The sequence below is a fragment of the Muntiacus reevesi genome, chromosome 10 (genome assembly GCF_963930625.1).
Source record: "Muntiacus reevesi chromosome 10, mMunRee1.1, whole genome shotgun sequence".
Taxonomy (NCBI): Eukaryota; Metazoa; Chordata; class Mammalia; order Artiodactyla; family Cervidae; genus Muntiacus; species Muntiacus reevesi.
Window position 1 is genome coordinate 22,710,596 of NC_089258.1, and position 24,509 is coordinate 22,735,104.

A 24,509-nucleotide genomic window follows, 5' to 3' on the forward strand; every position below is an offset into this window, starting at 1 on the left:
TGTGGTATTGTTTGCTCATTCAGAAAACAATGTATATTCTACTTAGGTTTAACAGTTACTGAGTGCCTACTCAGTGGAGGCATTTTTAATGTATTTTTAAATTTACATATGATAAAAATTTACTCTTTTTGATATACATTTCCATGAGTATTGACAGGTAAGTGGTTTTGATATACTAAATCACATAGTTCCCTTACTACTCTCATGAGCATTTCACAGGTTAAGCAATTGGTTCAAAGACATACAGTAGTAATTACTAGATTTGGGATTTGAATTTACATGTCTTAGCCACTAAAGTATAAGGAACTTGCCTATGATGAAAGAGATATCTAATAAAATCCCAGTTTATTGAAAGATTTTTAAAAATATAACTGAAAGAAAGAAATATATATCATTCTCCTTCTTCTATGTTGTGTACTCAAAAAAAAGTTTCACATAAAAACACTCGCCCTTAGGACTGGGAGTTTGGGATTAGCAGGTACAAACTAGTATATGTCAGATGGCTAAAAAACAGAGTCCTACTGTATAGCACAGGGAACTATATTCAATATCTTATAATAAACCAAAGGGGGGGAAATATGAAAAATAATATACATGTGTATAACTGAGTCACTTTGCTGTACAAAAGAAATTAACACAACATTGTAAGTCAAGTATACTTTAATAAAAATTTTTAAAGAGACTTGTCTTACTATATGTAAAGCTAATATATTCAATTCTTTTCTGTTCTTTTTCCCTACAAAATGCTGGCTGAACTCCAAACTGTACATTTGTTTCACAATCCACTAATGGTTTCATACCTTCAGTTTAGAAACCCAGCATAAAAAAGGACATGTTAAGATACAGTATCCCTAAATGAAGCTAATAACGATGAGGGATACCATTTATTAAGCATGTGCTATGTGCCAAAATACTGTCATCAAATTTATGTATAATATCCTCAATTCTTATTACAACCCTGAAAAGTAACACAGTCTTTCCTCACAGAAGAAACCAGAATGAGAAAAGGTTAAAAGATTTGTCCTACAGAGAGCAGACTGAACAAACGTTCCTTCCACTAGTCCACTCTAAAAATAACACTATGGTATCAGTCAGTTCAGTCGCTCAGTCGTGTCCGACTCTTTGTGACCCCATGAACCGCAGCAGGCCAGGCCTCCCTGTCCATCACCAGCTCCCAGAGTCCACCCAAACCCACGTCCATCGAATCAGTGATGCCATCCAACCATCTCATCCTCTGTCGTCCCCTTCTTCTCGTGGCCTCAATCTTTCCCAGCATCAGGGTCTTTTCCAATGAGTCAGCTCTTTGCATGAGGTGCCCAAAGTATTGGAGTTTCAGCTTCCACATCAGTCCTTCCAGTGAACACCCAGGACTGATCTTTAGGATGGACTGGTTGGATCTCCTTGCAGTCCAAGGGACTCTCAAGAGTCTTCTCCAACACCACAGTTCAAAAGCACCAATTGTTTGGTGCCCAGCTTTCTTTATAGTCCAACTCTGACATCCATACATGACCACTGGAAAAACCATAGCCTTGACTAGATGGACCTTTGCTGACAAAGTAATGTCGCTGGTTTTTAATATGCTGTTTAGGTTGGTCATAACTTTCCTTCCAAGTAGTAAGCGTCTTTTAATTTCATGGCTGCAATCACCATGTGCAGTGATTTTGGAGCCCAGAAAAATAAAGTCAGCCACTGTTTCCCCATCTATTTGCCATGAAGTGATGGGACCGGATGCCATGATCTTAGTTTTCTGAATGTTGAGTTTTAAGCCAAATTTTTCACTCTCCTCTTTCACTTTCATCAAGAGGCTCTTTAGTTCTTCACTTTCTACCATAAGGGTGGTGTCATCTGCATATCTGAGGTTATTGATATTTCTCCCGGCAATCTTGATTCCAGCTTGTGCTTCTTCCAGCCCAGCATTTCTCCTGATGTCCTCTGCACATATGTTAAATAAGCAGGGTGACAATATGCAGCCTTGACGTACTCCTTTTCCTATTTGGAACCAGTCTGGTGTTCCATGTCCAGTTCTAACTGTTGCTTCCTGACCTGCATACAGGTTTCTCAAGAGGCAGGTCAGGTGGCCTGGTGTGCCCATCTCTTTCAGAATTTTCCACAGTTTATTGTGACCCACACAGTCAAAGGCTTTGGCATAGTCAATAAAGCAGAAGTAGATATTTTTCGGGAACTCTCTTGCTTTTTCAATGATCCAGCAAATGTCGGCAATTTGATCTCTGGCTCCTCTGCCTTTTCTAAAACCAGCTTGGACATCTGCAAGTTCACAGTTCCCGTACTGCTGAAGCCTGGCTCGGAGAATTTTGAGCATAACTTTACTAGCACATGCTGATGTGCTCAGTCATGGCCGACTCTTTGTGACCCCAAGGACTGAAGCCCACCAGGTTCGTCTGACCATGGAATTTTCGAGGCAAGAATACTGGAGTGGGTTGCCTTTCCCCTCTCCATGTGAAGAATGTGAGATGAGAACAATTGTGCAGTGGTTTGAGCATTCTTTGGCCAAACAGGAGATGGCAAGAGTGAATGTCGACCGTCTGGGAATCAGCGAACTAAAATGGACTGGAATGGGTGAATTTAACTCAGATGACCATTATATCTACTACTGTGGGCCGGAATCCCTTAGAAGAAATGGAGTAGCCATCATAGTCAACTAAAGAGTCCAAAATGCAGTACTTGGATGCAATCTCAAAAATGACAGAATTATCTCTGTTCATTTCCAAGGCAAACCATTCAACATCACGGTAATCCGAGTCTATGCCCCGACCAGTAATGCTGAAGAAGCTAAAGTTGAATGGTTCTATGAAGACCTACAAGACCTTTTAGAACTAACACCCAAAAAAAGATGACCTTTTCATTATAGGGGAGTGGAATGCAACAGTAGGAAGTCAAGAAACACCTGGAGTAACAGGCAAATTTGGCCTTGGAGTGCAGAATGGAGCAGGGCAAAGACTAATAGAGTTCTGCCAAGAGGATGCACTGGTCATAGCAAACACCCTCTTCCAACAACACAAGAGAAGACTCTATATGTGGACATCACCAGATAGTCAACACTGAAATCAGACTGATTATATTCTTTGCAGCCAAAGATGGAGAAGCTCTATACAGTCAGCAAAAACAAGACCGGGAGCTGACTGTGGTTCAGATCATGAACTCCTTATTGCCAAATTCAGACTTAAATTGAAGAAAGTGGGGAAAACCACTAGACCATTCAGGTATGACCTAAATCAAATCCCTTATGATTATACCGTAGAAGTGAGAAATAGATTTAAGGGACTAGATCTGATAGAGTGCCTGATGAACTATGGACGGAGGTTCATGACATTGTAGTATCATTAAACAATGAAACCCATTTTTTAAAAAATATGTGGATCTGTGTTTCACTAGCAGAATACTTATGAAAAGGTAGTATCTAATTCACTGCTGCCCTAATTTTTAAATACCTAACCTGAGAGAAACTATAGGAAAGAATGTGGAAGAATACATAGTCTAGGCATTCTTCTAGAACATGCTTACTTTTGAGTCAGATATTGCTCTAAATACTGCACAGTCCTCATTCAATCTGCACAAAGACCTGAAGAGGTAAGAGCTGTAGTATTACTAGCCCCTTCACTTTATTAATGAAGAAACAGAGACACAGGAATTTGTCACGTTCCTAGAAAGCAGCAGAGTTTTCCTAGGGTTTCCAGCCTAGGCAGCCTTAACCTTTCATTGTGCTGTACATCTCTCAAGTTTAACCTACACTGAATCATGACACCCACCTCCTCCCTCCTATCTCACAGTATTGTTTTTGTGCATTTAGCTTTAATGTGATGTCATCAACCCATGTTAAGAGTTGATATGAAATCCCATGTAAGGGGCAGCACAGTCATTCTTAGCATGGTCACTGTTTATCATGTCGCTTGTGAGGACCCAGGATGAATTTCTGTCCAGTCACTCTATCAGAAAGATTATACTTACCTTTATTTAACCATTGGTTGGTTTTTATCTTATAGTTACCGTGAAATGTCAAACTGACCAGTAATTCCTTATTGTGTTGACTATTAGACAACTTATACTCAAGGATGTAATTCCTGTCTCCATATTTATTTCTTCTGTTCCAACAGCTCATTGATGCTTGCTTACTTTATTTGGTAGAAGTTCATATAACTTCTTTTTGAAACAAAATGAGAATATATAAACATGCCTCAGGGCATATTTATGAGTTATTATTGACCTTCATACAGATGAAGACATTGATTCCAGGAAACATTTGAATAAAGTACTCAAGCCTGGGGACTTCCCTGGTGATCCAGTGGCTAAGACGTCACACTCCCAATGCAGGGGGCCCAGGTTCAATCCCTAGTCAGGGAACTAGATCCCACATGCGGCAACTAAGACCCATCACAATCAAATAAAATTTTTTTAAGTACTCAAGTTTGTAGCACATAGTTTAGCCCTTAATATTATGCTGACATGTTTCTAACCTGATTTTCCCCAGGCAGGCAGAGTTTGTGTGAAGAAATAATCATAATTACAGTAGTAATCCCAGATTCAGCCAAGTTATGTGACCTTATGTAATTAATGTTATCTCTACAGGTTTCTGTTTCCTCTTCTCTAAAATAGAAATAATATGTGTACCATTTTGGTTGGTTGAGCACAGAGAAAAGAGTTGATTTATGTCATGTGCTTAGAATAGTTCCCAAGACATGCATAGTATAGATCATCACCTTTACCATCTCCCCCATCTCCTACTCCTTCTGTTTCTTCTTGGCTCTTGCCCCTGTAATTATGCAAGACTTCCAGGTCCTCTCAAAGCATCACTTTTATATCTAAGGGTTTCCATTGAGGTTTCACGGGGCTCACAGTCAGTTTTCTCAGGTGTTTCCCCTCCAGCTTACTATCTTGTCCATCAGTACCACTTGGGGGTTTCCCACCCCAGTTGTTTTGTGCAGCTACTGACCTTGGTGCCTAACATACTTTGCCAGTACTGAACAACATGCAAATCTTTAATGTGTACTATCCCTTGAGGTTCTAAGACTTTGCTTCTGCATTGCAACCATGCCAGATCTGATCATCTAAGCTCTGATGCAACGTTCCTTCTGCTCAGAGTATCCTTTATTCTCTCTCTATGGAATTGAACATATGTCCCTGGGGCTTAGTCAAAATCAATATCCTGACCACACACCACTCTGCCTTCTCCACCCCCTTGCCCTCTCTCCTCCTCTACACAGCAGCCCCTTCCCTTGCTCTCCTGTCAACACCCAACCCTACTAGGTCACCAACCATATATGAACCCCAGCTTGGTATCAATTGACACCCTCCTACAGATCACTGTCTGTTTCCTGTGTTGCTGTGTGCTCCTCAGTTGGGTCACAAGTGACTTGAGATTAGAGAGCATATCTGAGACCTCCTCACCTTCACTACACTTAGTTCAGGACTGAATGCAGAGACAGTTTTCAGAAACAGTTGTTGGTTGGCTGATTAATTGGCACTGATCTTAATCACTTCTGGCAGGACCAGAATAAGAAAGCTTTTGGGGGAGGGAAGCATTCATTGCCTCAGGTAGAGTGACTGAGCACCCCAATTTGTTCAAGACACACAAACATCTCCATGTTAGCACTGATAGGTCCCACATCCCAGGACACCCCTTGGTCCTGGGCAAACTGAGATGACTGGTCACTTAGCACTAGGATCCCTCAGTTCAAAATATGCCCTTTAGGGACTTCCCTGGTGTCCAGAAGCCAAGAGTCCAAGCTTCCAATGCAGGAGGCCCAGGTTTGATCCCTGGTCAGGGAACTAGATCCCACATGCTGCAACCAAGACTGACACAGCCGAATAAATAAATAAAAATAAATCTTAAAATAAAAATATCCCTTTTACACTCCAAACCAGATACCAGTCCTCTCATTCCCACATCATAAGTCTGCCCCTACATCCCTGGACAGACAGACACACACACACAGTTTCACTCACTCGCATAAGTCATACACCATTATCTGTCCCCTGCTCTCCTAGCTTGTATCCTGTTGTATAAATTCAGTTCAGTCGCTCAGTCGTGTCCGACTCTTTGCGACCCCATGAACTGCAGCACATGAGGCCTCCCTGTCCATCACCAACTCCCGGAGTTTACTCAAACTCATGCCCATCGAGTCGGTGATGCCATCCAGCCATCTCATCCTCTGTCGTCCCCTTCTCCTCCTACAACCAATCCCTCCCAGCATCAGGGTCTTTTCTAATGAGTCAACTCTTCGCATGAGGTGGCCAACATATTGGAGTTTCAGCTTCAGCATCAATCCATCCAATGAACACCCAGGACTGATCTCCTTTATAAATTATAATAAATTTGTATAAAGTTTTTATAAAAAATTTTTATAAGTTGTATAAATTAGTGGTCCACAATTTCTTCAGACTTTACCAACCAAAGGAAAATGTATCTGTCATCTCTGGCTCTCCTCTCAGCTTTCTGACCTTCCCAGTTACCCCTCTGTGACCTTAACTTTTCTCCCATCAGCAGAGGGCTGGGGTAGAAACATAGGACTGTCGACTTCGAGAAGCTGCTTTTCATATACTGCTGGCTGCTGCCTTCTGAATCTTCATAGAATGATCAGGACTTCATGCATCCTCACATATCGGGTTGTCATTCTTAGGAAGCAACAGCTGAGGAGAATCCCTGATATGGGAGCTCCTGACACCTTATCGCCCCACAGCCTTAATTGCTCTTTTCACACTGGTATCGTCAACCCTGCCACCAGCCCTTGGGTCCGGCACAGCCTCACCATCTGCTTATGTGACGCCAACATTATGGCCACCCTCCAGACCTCCCTAGCTGGGGCTGGAGAAGGCAGCGCAGACGGCAATGGTGCCAGCTGGCACGACTGACACAAACCTAGACAGTGATGAATGTGGCCCAGGATAGGCAGGAGGAAGGGAGGATGCTGACAGCTAACTGTGTGCCATCCGTGCTGTGAGTTTGCCCACGGAAGCAGAATCAATGTGCTGCTCCTGTTCCTGCTCTGGTTTTTAACACATGGTCACAAGAGAAAGCTGGATTCCCTGGTGGCTCAGACAGTAAAGATCTGCCTCCAATGTGGGAGACCCGGGTTCGATCCCTAGGTCAGGAAGATCCCCTGGAGGAGGAAATGTAAACCCACTCCAATATTCTTGCCTGGAAAATCCCATGGATGGAGGAGCCTGGTAGGCTACAGTTCATGGGGTCACCAAGGGTCAGACACGACTGAGTGACTTCATTTTCACTTTCTTTCACGAGAGAACATTCAAGAGAAAAGAAGCCTGTGCTCATGGTAAAGAAACTGCCTGCAATGCGGGAGACCTGGGTTCAGCCTCTGGGTTGGGAAGATCCCCGGGAGGAGGGCATGGCAACCCACTCCAGTATCCTTGCCTGGGGAATCCCATGGACAAAGGAGCCTGGCAGGCTACAGTCCATAGGGTTGCATAGAGTCAGACATGACTAAAGTGATCCAACATGCACACACATACATTATATATGTATAATGTATATGTGTATGTATAATGTATACATATATAATATGTATATATATATGTATGATTATATATATACACACACATATATAGGTCATTTGTATATAGATCACATATATATATGTGTGTATATATATACACACACAATTTTGCTATCATTTACTTCCCTTTACCTTTTCTCTTTTAAATGGAAGTGGTAGCACAAATGTACCTAATAAAATATAACATTCCTCCTCAATAGAGGAAGCTAGATGCCATTTATTTATGTTTGTTTTATCCAAAAAGCCCCCATTGATCTGCCTGTTCTCCAAGCACATTTCTCCTAAGGACTAATGAAGCTGAGAGAGAGAAAATGTGTTTCCTGCCACATGGATAAGATAAACAGAAATCAGATCAGGCCTGTGCAGAAAACAGAACCAGAGGCAGAGCCCCCACACTCCTGGAATCCTAGTGTTAGCTCCGAAACATTCAGGTCAGCTGGCCAGCTTCTTTCCCATCCAGTCAATTCAACTGAGCAGGGCAGCAGAAGAGAAACAGAGACATCATGGCCTTGACTTTATAAACTAGCTGCTGGCAAGAGCGCCATTCAGTGGGGCAGCTTGGAAGCACCTATTTCGCATCCTTCTAGGAAACATCTGTATCCAAGTTTGTGTTAAAGAGGAAAGAAAGAAAATGCTTGAAACAGAAGAGATGGTGGCACGAGCACTGGTAATTTACTGCTAATAAACAACTTCAGGCACCGAGAAACACATGCAAACGTCTAGAGATTACTGGATGGTCAGAAGCTGTGACAGAAGGTCCACTGGGGAGGAAGGCAGCAAACGTCAGATAATGGAATTTAATCCTTATAGAGCCAGAAACATGCTGGGTATGAGAGTGATTGGAAAGTATGATTTGGAGCCTACAGACCTTTATAGCAGGATGGTTGGGAGTTTGTACTTTGAAGTCCAGAGGTAATTCAAGGCTTCTGAACCAAAGAGGAAAGGCACTGAGTTAGAGAAAATGGGATACTGGGGAAGATTCTTAATCCAAATGACCCTTAAAGACAATGAGGAGGAGGAATCGCAAAGCTAACATTCCAGAGGCAGAGACTGTGCCTGGTGTGAAAGAGTGGGGGGAGTGCAAGGCTCTGCTCCGGTGTTGTGGCTAAAGAAATGGACATGGATGTGGATAAAGATGACAAATAGTGCCTCTCTGCATGAGAACTGAGCTGCTTTGCCTCCCCCCACAACTTGCATAGGAGGTGATTTCCACTCCATGACAGGTGTTTTGCCCCCTGGAGATCAGAAAACATGGGTTTCTTGTCCTGGGTCTAACACTAACTAGCTACGTGACCTTGGGTTAGTCACTCCAGGGCTGGAATAAAAACTGGAGACTAAACCCTCAAAGATTACACTTCTTCCTCCCTGCCGCTTATGTACTTCCACACAGAAACAATTTTTAAACCTTGAAAGACACACTGCTGCTGCTAAGTCACTCCAGTCATGTCCGACTCTGTGCGACCCCATAGACGGCAGCCCACCAGGCTCCCCCGTCCCTGGGATTCTCCAGGCAAGAGCACTGGAGTGGGCTGCCATTTCCTTCTCCAATGCATGAAAGTGAAAAGTGAAAGTGAAGTCAATCCAGTCATGTCTGACTCTTCGAGACCCAAGGGACTGCAGCCTACAAGGCTCCTCTGTCCATGGGATTTTCCAGGCAAGAGTACTGGAGTGGGGTGCCATTGCCTTCTACCTTCAAGTTCTAATTTTTCCCAAAATGATTACTTTGATACTTTGAAACAAATCAACATTTAAAAATACTTTTTCTCCATTTCAGTTTCCTTGCTCTGCTGATTGTCAGCATGAGCACATGTTTGGTTTACTTATTGGATAATCGAGCAATAGTTAGTTCTCCTTGCTGGGCCTCTATTTGCTCATCTATGAAATAAAGATTTTATATGGAAAGATTTCCAAGGTCTTTTCCAGCTTAATTTTCTGTAATTTCATAATCTCAAAGATCTCTTTTCTGTCTACCTTTATCACCATCTCATCTTGCCATTTTGGTGTTTCTATTGTGAATGAGGAAAATAATGGTGTTTCCATACTCCCCCAACTCCTCACACCTATTAAAGGCTTCATCTAAACCTCAGTGAGTATCTGGGACGTGTCTGAGCTAAACGAAAGGATAAAATTGTGTCCCTTTTTGTGTCCAAACCTTATGAAGTACATATAGAATAAGATGTGATCATCAGCAAAGTCCTTTATTGACTGGTAGAAAGCCTTTATTAAAGGTAGAAAGCTTTACCTTTATTTTTGGAATAAAGGTAATACGTTTTTGGAAAAGGATAAGAGTTATGACTGATATAGGATACCTGTACGATATTCTTATCCATGCCATTAATTTAGGGTGTGGTTCTGAAAATTTCCCTTAACCTTTTCTAGGCTTTAGCTTTCCTGATCATTCATTCATTTGTTCATTCGTTCATCATTTACCTGCCTCTAATACTTTATAATAAGGTAAGTTTATCTCTAATATTTTCTGAAATTTTCCATGAGCAGATCTCATGCTACATCTGGCCAATTCACATGCCACTGTCCTTTGACTTTTCACCTCTGTCCAGAATGGGAGCATTGCCTTGGTTCCCACGCATCCTCTGGGCGGGTCGTGGGGGGCAGGAGAAGCTGGGTCTCTCTACAAGCGATGCTGTGGTCTGCCTCTCAGATGGGAGCCGTTCTTATTTGCTGGGAGGTTTATATAACAGATGTTACAAGGCAGACAAGTAAGCACACACTCCCTGAGCCCGCCGCACGAGGAGCCAGACACGCACACACTTGCCAGTACCAGCACGTGGAGAGCTGCCGGGTGATGGAGGGAGTATCTCGGCGGGGCGGGCGCGGCTCCGAAGCCCTGCTAATGCCTCTGTGTGGCCATGCTGTATTTTCAGCTTGTCATCATGGCTGGGACAGTGCTGCTTGCCTACTACTTCGAATGCACTGACACTTTTCAGGTGCATATCCAAGGATTCTTCTGTCAGGACGGAGACTTAATGAAGCCTTACCCGGGGACAGAGGAGGAAAGCTTCATCACCCCTCTGCTGCTCTACTGCGTGCTGGCGGCCACCCCAACTGCTATTGTGAGTACAGAAGGAGATTTCCTTCTTTCCTGTCGGGTCCTAAACAACATTTTCTGTCTGCCTTTTCTCCTCTTTCCTCTCTTCCTGGGCTTACAGCAGCAGCCTTACTAGATGTGTCCTTTTCTGGTCAAAATAGAGTAGAGCCTTGCATAAAATCTCATCTAAGTAGGCCTTGTCTTTTACAGGTCGCTTTTGCTTTTTGGTGCCTGAATTGAAATATATATAATTTTTAAAGTATGTCTGAATATGTAAGTCAATAGTCATGAGTGGCTGCCATGTTAAGTATAGCAATTGTGCTCTTGAAAAAAAAAAACATATGGCTTGCTTTGTGTGTATTCAGAAGAGGTTGTGAATGTAAATGCTGGCCTCAATATAAAGACTCACGTCAGAGTGGGACAGAATCCTTCCCCGCCCCCCTCCAGCCTGCATCTCCTGTCCTTCTGACTCAATTTCCAGAGAGGCCGGAGATGAGAGAAATCGCTCGACCTGATTTGCCGTGATTTATTCTGGGCAGCTGATTCTGCTCACGTTGCTTGACATTCAATTAAGTTGCAACTTTACCTTCATTGATTGCACTCTTCCCTCTCATGAGGGGAAAAAAAAAAAGGCCCAGCGGTTCTCTAGGGAGACTGCTTCAAAAGCATAACTCACAGATATGTATTGTCTAGTAAAGTGATTTAACACTTAGACATCTTAATTTTAACTTAAAAAATGACTTTGTATTTTAAAATAAACATTTCTTTGTACATGCTATGGGGTCAGATTATTTGGGATGTGATCTCAGTTATCATTCACTCCTTTTTTCTTCCAAAGATTCCTCCCCCTCAACTTTCCCTCCTCCCCTACTCTTTCTCCCTCATCCCCCACTCCCATCTCTTTGGGACAATAATAAAAATACTCACTGGCATGCTGAGGAATGTACTAATTACTCAGATGTTCAGTTCAAGTATTGTTTTCCATACACATGTTTTCCTTGCTTTAAGGTGAGAAATGGAATCGAATTTAGAGGAGAATAGGCACATAATGAGTACTTTAAGTTCATTTTTATCATGAATTCTAGGCTTGACAAGCTCCCCCTTAAATGATAAAGCTCTGCAGTAGGAATTAAGATCAGCTGTGATAAAACAGGATCTCTCATGGCGGTGAAAAACACAAACTTTGCAGTCCAACCTACAGGACCTCCTGTCTGTGTGACTTCCGGCAAATCACTGTTCTGTTCCCTCCCCCTCTGCCCCCCAAAATGGAGATAATGTGGCTGGTTAGTTCACGCAGTTATCAAGACTGAAGATGCTTCATACAAATACTTGGCACAGTGTCTAGCATGCACTAACTGGTTAGAAGTAGGGGAAACAAAGAATAACTGGAAACTGATCTTCACCTCCTTCAGGATCACAGAAGAACTTCCTCTCCCTGCAGAAGAGACTCCATGGAGACCCTAGTCACACCTCCTGTTTAGCGATTCCATGAGACGCTGGTGACACTTCCTGTTTAGAGTGATAGGGGATGTGCCCCTCTTAACTTTCCCTTCTCACCAGCCCAGGGACTAAGAGAAAGCATAAAAGCCCCACTTCCAGGCATCTCAAAAGATGACACAATTTGCTCCCCAGCTAAAGCCTAGAGGCTACATTGGGTTCTATCTGGAATGGTTTAATGGTGGCTCTAACCAGAGGCACTGGGCTTAGCTGGAATCAGGTGTGGTTTCTTCCTGTTCCATAAACATACCATTATCTCATGTTCTCAGACTAGAATCCCTGAGAGATCCATTGACTTACTAACATTTACCTATCTTCTTGCTAGTACCAGGAAATATATTGCCTGGACTCTCCTGCAATTACTTTTTGTAATCATAGAGACATTTTTCCTTTAAAAAAAGAGAGAGAAACAAGGAAAGCAAAGGAAGCAGATCAATAAAAATTATGAACAAATCAATGAATCAGAAAACAATAGGATTGATAAATAAAATGTACAATCCCCTTGTTCTAACATAAGACAAAAGTTAAAAAAAGAGAGAAAAAATATATAAGCAAAAATATATAAATGTTTAGAAGTCTGTACTATAGTTTTGTTAAAATTGTATATTCAGCTCTAGGCCAATACATGCTTACCTCTCAATAAAATCGATAATATTCTATAAAAATGTAACTCTTTAACAATGCCTTTAATAGAAGTAGAAAACTGAATAGGTGAATAACAATAGAGAAAATTTTAAACTGTCTAAAATTTATCTCATTTCATTGGAGACACATAACTATAACATAAATTCCTTCAAAATTTCAACGCACAGAAAGTCAGTAACTGCATAAACTGTTCCGGAGCCTTAAAATAAGCGGAAAGCTTTTCAATGCACATTATAAAGCAAGAAAAATAGGGATTTCAAACACTTAGAAAGTCTACATACACATCCACAAAAGCATTAGGAATGTTAATACAAGCAGATGGAAGAGGACTGATAAGTCTACCTGAAAAATAAGCATTTCTACAAAATAAAAGGTAAATAAAGACTGCAAAAATATTTGCAGAATATGAGACTCCCATGTAAATATTCTTACTACTTAAAAAGATGAGCTTCCCAAAATAAAAACGGGCAAGGACAAAAAAAGACAATTAACAAAATAAATTGTATGCACACAAACATTTCTAAACTCATGAATTATCACAGAAAAGTCGTTTTTTAAAGTCCAGAATTTTCCCCATGTAAAATTGACAAGTGCTTTAAAGAAGTATAACCTGTGTTGTTAAAGGTATAAGTACTTTCATACAATTTAAGTCAAAACGTAAACTGAGGGGCTTCCCTGGTAGCTCAGTGCTGGGGAATTCACCTGCCAATGTAGGAGACATGGATTTCATCCCTGATCCAGGAAGATATCACACACCATGGAGCAGCTAGGCCCTTGCGCCACTGTTATTGTGCTCTAGAGCCCAGAGTCACTACTACTGAGCCCATGTACCCTAGAGCCACGCTACACAAGAGAAGCCTCTGCGATGAGAAGTCCATGCGCCACAACAGAGTAGTTCCTGCTCCCCACAACTGGAGAAAGCCCGTGCAAGGCAACGAAGACCCAGTGCAGCCAAAAATAAACAAATAATATTTTTAAAGAAACTGGCCATTAAAAAACGTAAGCTGGCATTTTCTTTTTTAAGAGCAGCTGGTCAAAGATGTACAAGAGTTTTATAAACTTTGGACCCATTAATTCCATTCCTTGAATTTATGTTAAGGAGATAAGCTGAGTAGGGATGTTCAGTCAGCTTTAAGGGAGGGAGGTGGGAGGGGCGTTCAGGATGGGGAATACATGTAAATCCATGGCTGATTCATGTCAATGTATGGCAAAAACCACTACAATAATGTAAAGTAATTAGCCTCCAACTAAGAAAAATAATTGGGAAAAAAATTTTTTTTAAAAAGAGTAGAAGGATACTTGGTGGTAGCTAAATACACAGAACTAGAGGATTGTCCAAACTCATTATGAGGCTGTGATATTTCTGAAACACCTCTAAGAGAAATGAAGCATGCTTATGATTTAGTGAGAAGATTTTTATGAGGGCTAAAAAATTGTATATAGTATCAGAGGTAAAAGCTTTTTCTCTTCTACAAGAAAATATGAGATTCTCTTGGTTTTCTAGCTCTGTTTTTCCAGAAAAAGAGGGTACGTATCAGCTATGTTACTAGGCAGAATTAACCCCTGATTGGTGAATTGCCCCTGGACTCAGAGAACTGAGATTGCCCAAGACGGTGTCATTCTATGATTTCCCAGTTCAAGTGACTCTGGAAACTTGGAAGCCATGTCTGTGGAACTGCTGCACCTTTCATTGACTCTGATGGGACATGATAAGTCTTGTAAGCCAAGGTGGGTCCTGCATCCTCTGATGTGTCTGTGGTCTCCTTGCACCTGAGCTGCCCTGGGTCACTGCAAGGAAACAGGCTGAAGAGGAGCAAGTGATGCTGCCCTGTTGACAAGCCATAGTTCCTCCCACGTGGACCAGTGCCAAATGAGACATGTGGTTGTCTGTGGCTCTGAATATTTAATAGACCCTAAGAAGACACCGTATGTGTGTTACAAGTATAATCCCAAATTTATAATTATACAAAAAGAAAACTGGCAAGAAATAAACTAAAATGTACAGCTATTATCTCTGAGTGCTAATGGAAGTTATTTTTTTCTTCTGTTATATAATTAAATTCTACATCAATGCAGTATTTTCAAACTGAAAGATATTTTTAAAACATTCTGATTCTTCTGGCATAATTATGAAATGACCAATCTTTAGTTAAGATTTAAACAGCAATTCGAATAAACAAAAACACATATGACCAAAAAAACAAAAATAAAACAGAACTTTATGAGGAATTTCTCTTCTATGTAAAGATGATAGATTTCATTCTAAGGTTTCAGCAGAAATTCTTCTCAAACTATGAATTTTGCTCATTATACTCCTTTTCCCCCAAATGATATGACCTGACATGGGGTCAAATGCCGTGATGGGAAGCCAAGGGAGTGTGGCCACTGGACAGTGAACTGAATTTTAAGGATCTAGAATTCTCCTCTCATTTTCAAGTATGGAACTTTGAATTGGACATTCCATTCCTCCTTCTTGGGGAGAAAAGTGTGACCAATAATGATGGTGGGCCTTCAATATATGTGCTGAGGAATATTCCATAAATGAAGATGGCAAGGATAACTTCTTTAAATTTTCTTGTATTCTGCAGTCCTTGCCTAATTTATCCTCATAGCATCCCAGAGAAATAGAAAAGAGATATCTCCAAGAGCATAGAGAAAGTGTGTGATCCAATTTCCTTCATTTTTGACTCTGAGTCTGTGAGTTCATTTAGGAAGACAGTCATTAGCTACGTTAAATGATTTGCTGAAGGCTGCAGCTAGTTCTCTATGTGACTGGACAGTAACCCACCCATTTGGTTCTACTTTTATTTTCCTCTCCAACGAGGAGCACTGCTAGGACCCAGCACTGATAGCAGCTGATGGGTTAATGGCAGAGAGTCCAGGGGCCTTGAAACCCTACTGTGGTGCTTGATCTTCCCCCAAAACCTGAAAATAAGTGAGCAGCTGCAGTACAGAGAGTGGACCTCTCCTGATGCTCAGAGACATCCCCTGGGAGCAGGGAGCCGTATTCACTTCTGTCCCTCTCGGAGAGGTACAGCATATCCGAGCGTAGTCTGTATCAGGCCCCCTGAACCCAGATCCCAAGCACCAAACTCTGCACACCCCTACCCCCGAGTGTGCATCCTTGATCCTCACGCTGCAGAGTCGCCCTGTCTCAGGCCTGCTCTGTCAAGAGAGGGAGGGACGTCAGTTATGGCCTTGTACCCCAGTAACTGTGTGACCTCTGATAAGGCATGTTCCCTCTGTGGGGTGGATTTCTCATCGGTAGAAGGTAGGGTTGGGATAAATGATCTCCAAGATCTGTCTGGTTCTAATATTCCTTAAGAGCTGAACAAACACCTTATAATTGGAAGGCTCCAAATGTCAGATTCCCAATTCTTTAGTCTCTGTTGACTTTCTTTCCAGAGTTTAATTTGTGCCTGGCCAAGGGTTACACAGAATGGGACAGTGTGTGTGTGTTTCTGTGTGTGTTCAGGGTTTCTCAGAGTGGTACAGTGTGTGTGTGTTTACTCCTTTTTAAGCCCATTTCCTATTTTCCCTGGAGTAGAAAGAAGGCAGGGCTACTCTGGGGACTCCGTGGTAGAGTCCTCCTGCCAATGCAGGAGACATGGGTTCAAGTCTGAGGTTGAGAAGATCCCCTGGAGAAGGAAACGACAACCCACTCCATAGTATTCTTGCTTGGGGAATGCTGGACAGAGGAACCTGGGGGACTCCAGTTCATGGGATCACAAGAGAGTCGGACATGGCTCACAGACTAAACAACAAACAATAACAACAAAGAAAGAAGGGGGGACTCCTCAGGGTGACATGTGACACAAACCAATGGCAGTTCTCTAAGGAGGCACCTCAACTTGGACTTATCCTTGGTGTTCTGTGTATTCTGTGGTTGATGTGCTAGAGAACAACCTCACGCCCTACACTGTATCTCTGAGAATGGGCACTAATTGCCAGGATGCACAAGAAAAGTCATGAGGGAAAGGACTCTGCTGTGGGTTTGATCTGTCACTTCCCATTTCTCCTTTTGTGCTTCGCTGTCAGAAAGGATCAGCATCATGTGGAGGCAAGGCCACGTGGGAGCAACCGTGCGGGGACTTAGGAAAGGTTAGAGCTTGGAGTATTTATTGCGTCCAGAACCATTTAGCCAAAAGTGTTGGCCCGGGCTTCCAGGAAATCTGCAGGGTGCCTTCTGACCATCGTGGAAACCCTGGCTCACAACTGCCTCAGGGCCCCTGAATAAACTCAGACTCAAAGGAAGAGAGTCTTTTTGGATAAGAGGATTTAATTCAGTGGACAATCTGATTTACCCGTATTGTATCTCAGCCCCAGCACCACAGGGCATGAGAAGATAGCTAGTAAACCTTTATTGGCCTCACAACAAAGTGATGGGAGTACTTAGAATTGAAACAGCAGAATGTTTGACGCCCAGCCCAGGAGAATCGACCCAGCTCGTGGTCTGCATGCACGCGTACACATGAGCATACATGCACAAGACTCAGAGAATTTCCTAGGAAAGGAAGAGACAAGCATAGTTTGACAGAAAGGCCCAATCTGGAGGAAACCGTGACGCTTCATTTGGGGGGTTTCTAGGCCAGAAGCTCTGGGAGTGAATACAAAAGCTCAAAGCACAGCGTGGATCAGAGAGCCGGCCCTGAGTAAAGGCACATCTGTCGCCTGGCTGATGAGGACCGCAGCTGCGGAGGCAGAGGAGACAGTGTCGGCGCCCGAGTGCCTTGTCATCTGCCTCTTCCCGGCTCTGAACAACCTCAGCTATTGAAATCCCTTTTAACACTTCATCATTCACATCTTTTCCCTTTTGTACATTATCACATGATTTCCTTTTTTATTTTTTATTAGAAGCCTGCGCTGTTTTTTCACTTTATTTTGACCCAACCATGCAACATGTCAGATCCTAGTTCCCCAACCAGGGATCGAACCCATGTTCCCTGCAGTGGAAACGTGGAGTCTGAACCACTGAACCACCAGGCAAGTCCCTATATTTATTCATCTTTACCATGAGTACATTTTCTTTATTGCAAATGTACTTAGTCATTACAATTTACATCCCCCCCCCCCACCCCGGGAAAGAGTTATAAATATCCTCATTAACTGCTGTGGATTTTTTCAAAACCTTGAAGAAGAATATCCATTTCCCTATTTACTATCCTTGTGATGGATGAGTGCTCCAAATTCCTTTACGGACTGTTTTTTACCCATCATCTGACAGCGAGATGTCCTTACACCTTTGAGATGGTCCTTACCACCTTTACAATGCCTCTTTTAATGACTGATGATTAGATGATTGTGTTAGGAGTTTTGATAATTTGTTTCTTGAAAAGACTATCATTTGCCTAAAATTATGTGATGATGAGTTTACTTGGTGATCACAATGCATTTTACTTTTTACTGAGAGCAGTATTTTAGCTAATTCATTTTAAATTCCTATTTCTCTTATATCCACTGTTCAGAAAGGGAAAAAAAAAGTTCAAGAGAACACCCTGCTTTGGAAAGGTAGCGTGCCACCTTGGTGCTTCACTTCATTGCAAGTGTCGATTTCAGAGCCTTCTGAATGGGTAGGTGCCACCCCTAGATTAAGACCAGTAAGTGAAAAGTGACAGTGAAAGTCACTCAGTCATGTCCGACTTATTGCAACCCCATGGAATATACAGTCCATGGAATTCTCTAGGCCAAAATACTGAAGTGAGTAGCCATTCCTTTCTCCAGGGGAATCTTCCCAACAACAGGGATTGAACCCAGGTCTCCCACATTACAGGTGGATTCTTTACCAGCTGAGCCACACAGGAGGCAGTAATGATGACTCTCCAATCCACAAAACACTTATTATCTGAGTTGCTGGATAATTTCCAAAGCCATCATCCAAATGGCCTTGATTTTCTCGAAGCCTTCAGCTTTGAAAGGCATAGAAATATCTACAGCTGAATTCCTTTATTTACACTTAAGTATGATAAAGCAAACGTCAAGAGGTCTTGAACCAAGCATAAACTAACCCTAACCCTAACTCAGCAGGCCAGAGGACTAGAATCCTCTCTGTAGATCTGAGCTGTCACTGGTACTCATCAGGAAAGATTAAACAGAGCATGAAGATGTTGGGCAGCATGGTCAGTACGTTTAAAATCCCCTGGGTCACTTTTAAACAAGATCTATTGGAAAAACCCTGGTGCCTCAGACAGTAAAGAATCTGCCTGCAATGCAGGAGACCCAGGTTCGATTCCTGGGCCTGGAAGATCCTCTGGAGAAGGGCATGGCAACCCACTCCAGTGTTCTTGCCTGGAGAATCTCATGGACAGAGGAAGCTGGTGATCTATCAGTCCATGGGGTCGCAAAAAGTTGGACTAACACGTGTGAACACACAACATACACAGCAAAAACCATGCCTTTCTCAGAAATGCTCACGAGTAAAGAAGCCTCCCAAGGAGGATACTGGAAGCATCTACAACTCCCTGGGACTGAAAGCTCTGCAGCTACTTAGACACTGGTATTGAGAAGTGTGCAGAGAACCCTCTTCTCTTCCTCAGAGCATGATACATGCACACCCAGGGAGGGGCTGCCAGCCCCTGCTGTCCTTTAGAAACACAGGTGACAGGTATCAGGCAGTGTGATGACTCTGGAGGAGGCTGTGTCCACTTTGCTCCAAGGGCAAAGTCCTTGGGAGTTTAAAAGTGAATGAAGGCTGGAGGAAGAAGCATTGTAAGAAACTATGCTGGCCCTGGAGAGCTTAACCAACAGAAGAGAGACTGAAGCCCAATTATGTGATATCAGGTCCCTTAATCAGTCCTACCTTTCTATCATAAAACAAAGATCTTGGAGCTGAAAGAGCAACTTAAAGGTCCCCTACAGAGTTCCCCAACCTCCAGGATCTCAGGTGATGATCTGAGGTGGAGCTGGTGTAATAATAATAGAAATAAGGCACACAATAAATGCAATGCCTTTGAATCATCCTGAAACCATTCCCCCTCCCCAGTCCATGGAAAAAATGTCTTCCGTGAAACTGCTCCTTGGTGTGAAAGAAAAAAGGTTAGGGGCCACTGTAGTCTAACAGATGAGAGATTGACAGAGAACGAACCAGAGAGGTCAGCCAAGTGGTCCAAGACTGAACACCTGGTTAGGGGCAGAGCAGAGCTTGAATCACACCATGTTTCCTTAATCCAGGACAGTTTTTAAATCAATTTCAACACACATTCTTGCCTAGACCAACCAGTAAGTGAAAGCAATAAACACTCTTTGAGCTTTTCTAGATGCTTTTCTATACATTTCTAATAATCAATAATTTTCTGATATAGTTATTATGTTTAAAATCATAGGGGAAAAAAAGCTTGGAAATATTCAGTTATCTGCCCAAAGTCACCCATCAAGAAGGGAGGGAACTGAGCGCTTTCAACTCCAGAGCCTACATTCAAGAAACAGGACTATGTGGGAGAAGGAGAGGGTGGGATGATATAAGAGAATAGTATTGAAACATATATTACCATGTGTAAAATAGATGACCAGTGCAACTTTGATGCATGAAGCAGGGCCCTCAAAGCTGTTGCTCTGGGACAACCCAGAGGGATTGGGTGGGAAGGGAGTTGCGGGGGGGGGGGGCGGTTCAGGATGGGTGGACATATGTACACCCATGGCTGAGTCATGTCAATGTATGGCAAAAACCACCACAATATTGTAAAGTAATTAGCTTCCAACTAAAATAAACAAACTAATATTTAAAAAATAAAATCATAAAAAAACAAAAAAGAAACAGCAATGATTTTGATGTACCAAGTATCAGAGCTACAGCTAGCATAATGCATGAACCCAAAACCTATATTCCAGGATCTCTAGATGCCTTTTGTGATGATAGCCACACAGAAGATGCAGTGGATCCCCCTTACAACACGAAATGATAATACGTCTTCCAGTGACTTTTTCTGCAGACTTTATATTTTGCAACCTAAAACACTATCTTCTAAATATTTTGTATTTATATCACTTGTGACTTGTCAGATCTCCTTAAAACATTGTCAAGACATAAATTCTGAAAGATTTCACCAAACTGATGCATTATATTCCAGGGTTATTTATTTATTTGAAATCTGGGCTTCCATATTTGAAAGACAAATTTATTAAGAGTTACTCACTATGAAGTCAGTCAGAAAGAGAAAGGCAAATCTATATTAACACACATATAGAATCTAGAAAGATAGTACTGATAATCCTATTTGCAGGATATCAGAGGAGACATAGACATAAAGAACAGAATTTTGGACACAGTGGGGGAAGGAGAGAGTGGGATGATTTGAGAGAATAGCCTTGAAACATATACATGACTATGTGTAAAATAAATAGCCAGTGGGAATTTGCTATACGATGCAGGGAACCCAACGCCAGTGCTGTGACAATCTGGAGGGGTGGCATGGGGAGAGTGGCAGGAAGGGGGATCAAGGAGGCGGGGACATAGGTATACCTAAGGCTGATTTATGTTGATGTATGGAAGAAACCATCACAACCTTGTAAAGTAATTATCCTCTAATTAAAATTTTAAGAAAGGAGTTACTCACTAGAAGTATATGTATTGTTATCTAAAAGTTTTAGGTCACTTGAGATAGTAGGCGGCATAAGCTGTGGGGGACGAGAGATGCACCAATGGAATTCACTTGCTTGTTCATGGCCAGGTCTAGAGTTTGGCCTTGATCATTTCTCACCGGAGGGTATTCTCATTTGCTATGAGTGATAGCATGCTTGTTAGTCAACAATCTGAAAGGTCATAATAGGCAGGGCAGCCAGGGCCAAACACATGGAGAGCCCCACGTGTCCCGGCTGCTCTCTGAACAGAGCGGTGGATGGAGACAGAGCGTGCATGGCAAACAGACAGATGGAAGAACCCAGTCAGTGCCAGACCAGAGTCATAAATCTGCCAGTGTGAGAGGTGGCTTCCAACATGGGCTGGTGGCCTGGCAGGGAAGCAGAATCTCGCCCGCCTCTTTTCCCAAGCAGAATCAGGCCTGTAGGAAACTATAGGACCCAGCGGATGGAGAAACAGTACCCTGTGTGTGATCAGTGAAATGAACATCCATGAAGCTCATTCACTGGGATCTGAGAGCTGGATTGTTCCATCAGCAACCTTTATGCCCATCACAGTCTGAACTGAAAATCGGGACGGTTGTCCTACCTTTAACTTTTAAAATGACCCCCTTTCTCTCTCTCTTTCTTCCTTCTTTATGTAAACAGTATTGTTTAAAATACTAAAAATATTAGATCAGTAACTATATAAATTATCATATATTCTAGTTCTGATTTTTTTCTATTTCATATCTCAACTCTGATTTGAATATTGTGGACCAGTAGTACCAATTCGTATACTGCTTATCACTGCTGACACAAGAGTCTTAGGACATTTTACTCATGGATTATTTGAGACCCATACCCTTTCACATGGCAAGTCTTGTTTGGTGCACCTTGGAGTGATTTTGTTTAGATTTGTGTGTGTGTGCATGCCTGTGTACACATATATGTGCATATTTTTCTTAAAACAAGAATATGTTATGTATAGATTTTCACTCACATTTTCTTTCCATTTTGTCTCTTGCGTGAGTGTGTATGCTCAATCACTCAGTCGTGTCTGACTCTTTGTGACCCCATGGACTGTAGCCACCAGCTCCTCTGTCCATGGAATTTTCCCAACAGGAATACTGGGGTGGGTTTTGCCATTTCCTCCTCCAGGGGATCTTCCCAACCCAAGGATCGAACCTGTGTCTCCTGCATTGGCAGGAGGATTCTTTACCACTGAACCTCCTGGGAAGCTCCAGATGTCAGAACAGAGATCTGTATAATATGTTGTGGGAACAATGATAAGACAGGGTCTCCCTTTTCCTGAGGGGACCTGGCAAAGGTTTGGGGAGAGTCATGACATTTTCATTGAGTCTGGAGGGACAAATACTGAAAATTATTTTTCCTTCCTTATAGTCTACCTCATTAAACCTATATTCCAAAAAACCTTCTTTAATCTGATATGCTTAATTCATTTAACACTGTGCCTTACACTGGGCTAGGCCCTAGGGATGTAATCAGAATAAGACAGGCAGGACATCCTATAACAAGGAATAACAATGATAGTATGTACTCATATGTGATAGGAATAGAAAGGAGAAACATGAAGTAAGAGATTCATATACAACAAGAATGCTTAAGCTAGGCTCTGGGAGTAGAGAACGCACCCTCAAGGAAATGCTGTTTCATTACCCGACCATGCATGAATTTATCCCCATCTGTTCACAGAGATGAAGAACAGTAATGCAGTGCCATCATTCCAGTGGGGACAAACAAAGCCTTGTGGCTCCTCATTTTGGGAGAGATAAGTCTAATGAGAAAAAAAGGGAAAGCTGAGTCCTTAAAGTTATTCAAATATTTTTACCTGAAGGAGCATTAATGCATTAATTCCAAAGGATGTCACAAAATATTCCTAGGCATATGCACACAGCACTTGACAAAGTGATCCATGCTGTCCCATCACATGCCTGTCTGACCCTGAACTCAGTCTATTCCTGCCAACTTTTCATCCCATTCTGACTTGGTGATAGTTCTCCTTCTACTACACCAATCTATCTTGTACTTTAATATCACCTAAGGTTTATCAGTGTTTAAAGCATATTGCATTTGTTTTGTTTTCTGTGTCGTCAATATGAAACACAAATTCAATAAGTATTTTACTGGCTCACTGCTGAGTAAAAGTATAGCATTTAAGACAAAGGATTCCAGAGACAGGTTTCCTGGCTTCAGAACTAAGACTTGTGATGAACTTGGACAAATTATTTAACCCCTCCATGCCTCAGGTGTCTTATCTGTACCATAGGATAACAGTGTCTACTTATTGACCACCTGCTAGAGTTGCTTCAGACACTGCATGGCCAAATCCCTGAGACTGTCGAGTTTCTCTCTCAGATGAAGGGGGAAACCTGTAGATGATTCCAGTTTCACAATTCTATCATTTAACTTCCACCGTTCATGTACCATTCATTATGTTGGCATCTTTATCCATCTAAATAGATATTCTATAATGGAAGGAGGAATATAAGGCATAGGAAGTCTTAAAACATGGATGAAGTTTATAAAAAACCACAAGCACATGCACAGCAAAGAACAATTGTAAGATCACATTCTTCTGGGGAATTGTTGAAAGGAGGGTTCAGAAAATAAAAATGGCATATGATGTGGTGGGATATGGGAACTTTGGAACCCAGCCATATTGAATACCAATCCTAGTCCTTCCACAGGTCACTTGTATGCTCTGGAGGGTAAGTTACTTAACCTTGCTGAACTTTCATTCTTCACAAGCAAAGCAAATATAATACTACCAAGACGAGGGATTTTGTGAACATGAAAACTACTATGATAAAGTGCCTGACACCCAATTTGCAATAGTTGATAGTAATTATTAACTTTTCATTCATTCAAGGTTCTCAGTCTTTAATCACAGCAGTGTCAGAGTTGGTGACAGCTTCCCTCGTGCCTGTTCCTTATTTTAAATGGGAATACAATGTACTGGGTGCTATAAACATAATGAAGAAATATAAGATATGGTCCCTGTCATCAGGGAGTTTACAGGGTACACAAAGGTATTATAAGTTAAATGGTAATACACATGTATTAGTTCACAACAACAAGAGAGGTGCCAATCCTAAAGGTGTGACAGTCAACTAATTTAGAGCAGGAGAATATCACTCAGGCAAACGTGTTCAAATGAGATTTGTCATGTAAATAATGGTAGTATTGCCACATAGTTCAGTTCGGTCGCTCAGTTGTGT

The 24,509-nt window shown here is 42.0% G+C and overlaps 1 protein-coding gene across 3 annotated transcripts in view; it reads left to right on the top strand.

The window, feature by feature from the left end:
- PLPPR1 (phospholipid phosphatase related 1) overlaps nt 1-24,509 on the top strand; it is a 183,050-nt gene that overhangs the window by 123,443 nt on the left and 35,098 nt on the right. For all 3 annotated transcript variants that reach the window (XM_065947184.1, XM_065947188.1, XM_065947187.1), the window contains exon 3: nt 10,412-10,600. In XM_065947184.1, coding sequence (XP_065803256.1) covers nt 10,412-10,600 — 189 coding nt within the window. The remainder of the gene's footprint in view (nt 1-10,411; nt 10,601-24,509) is intronic.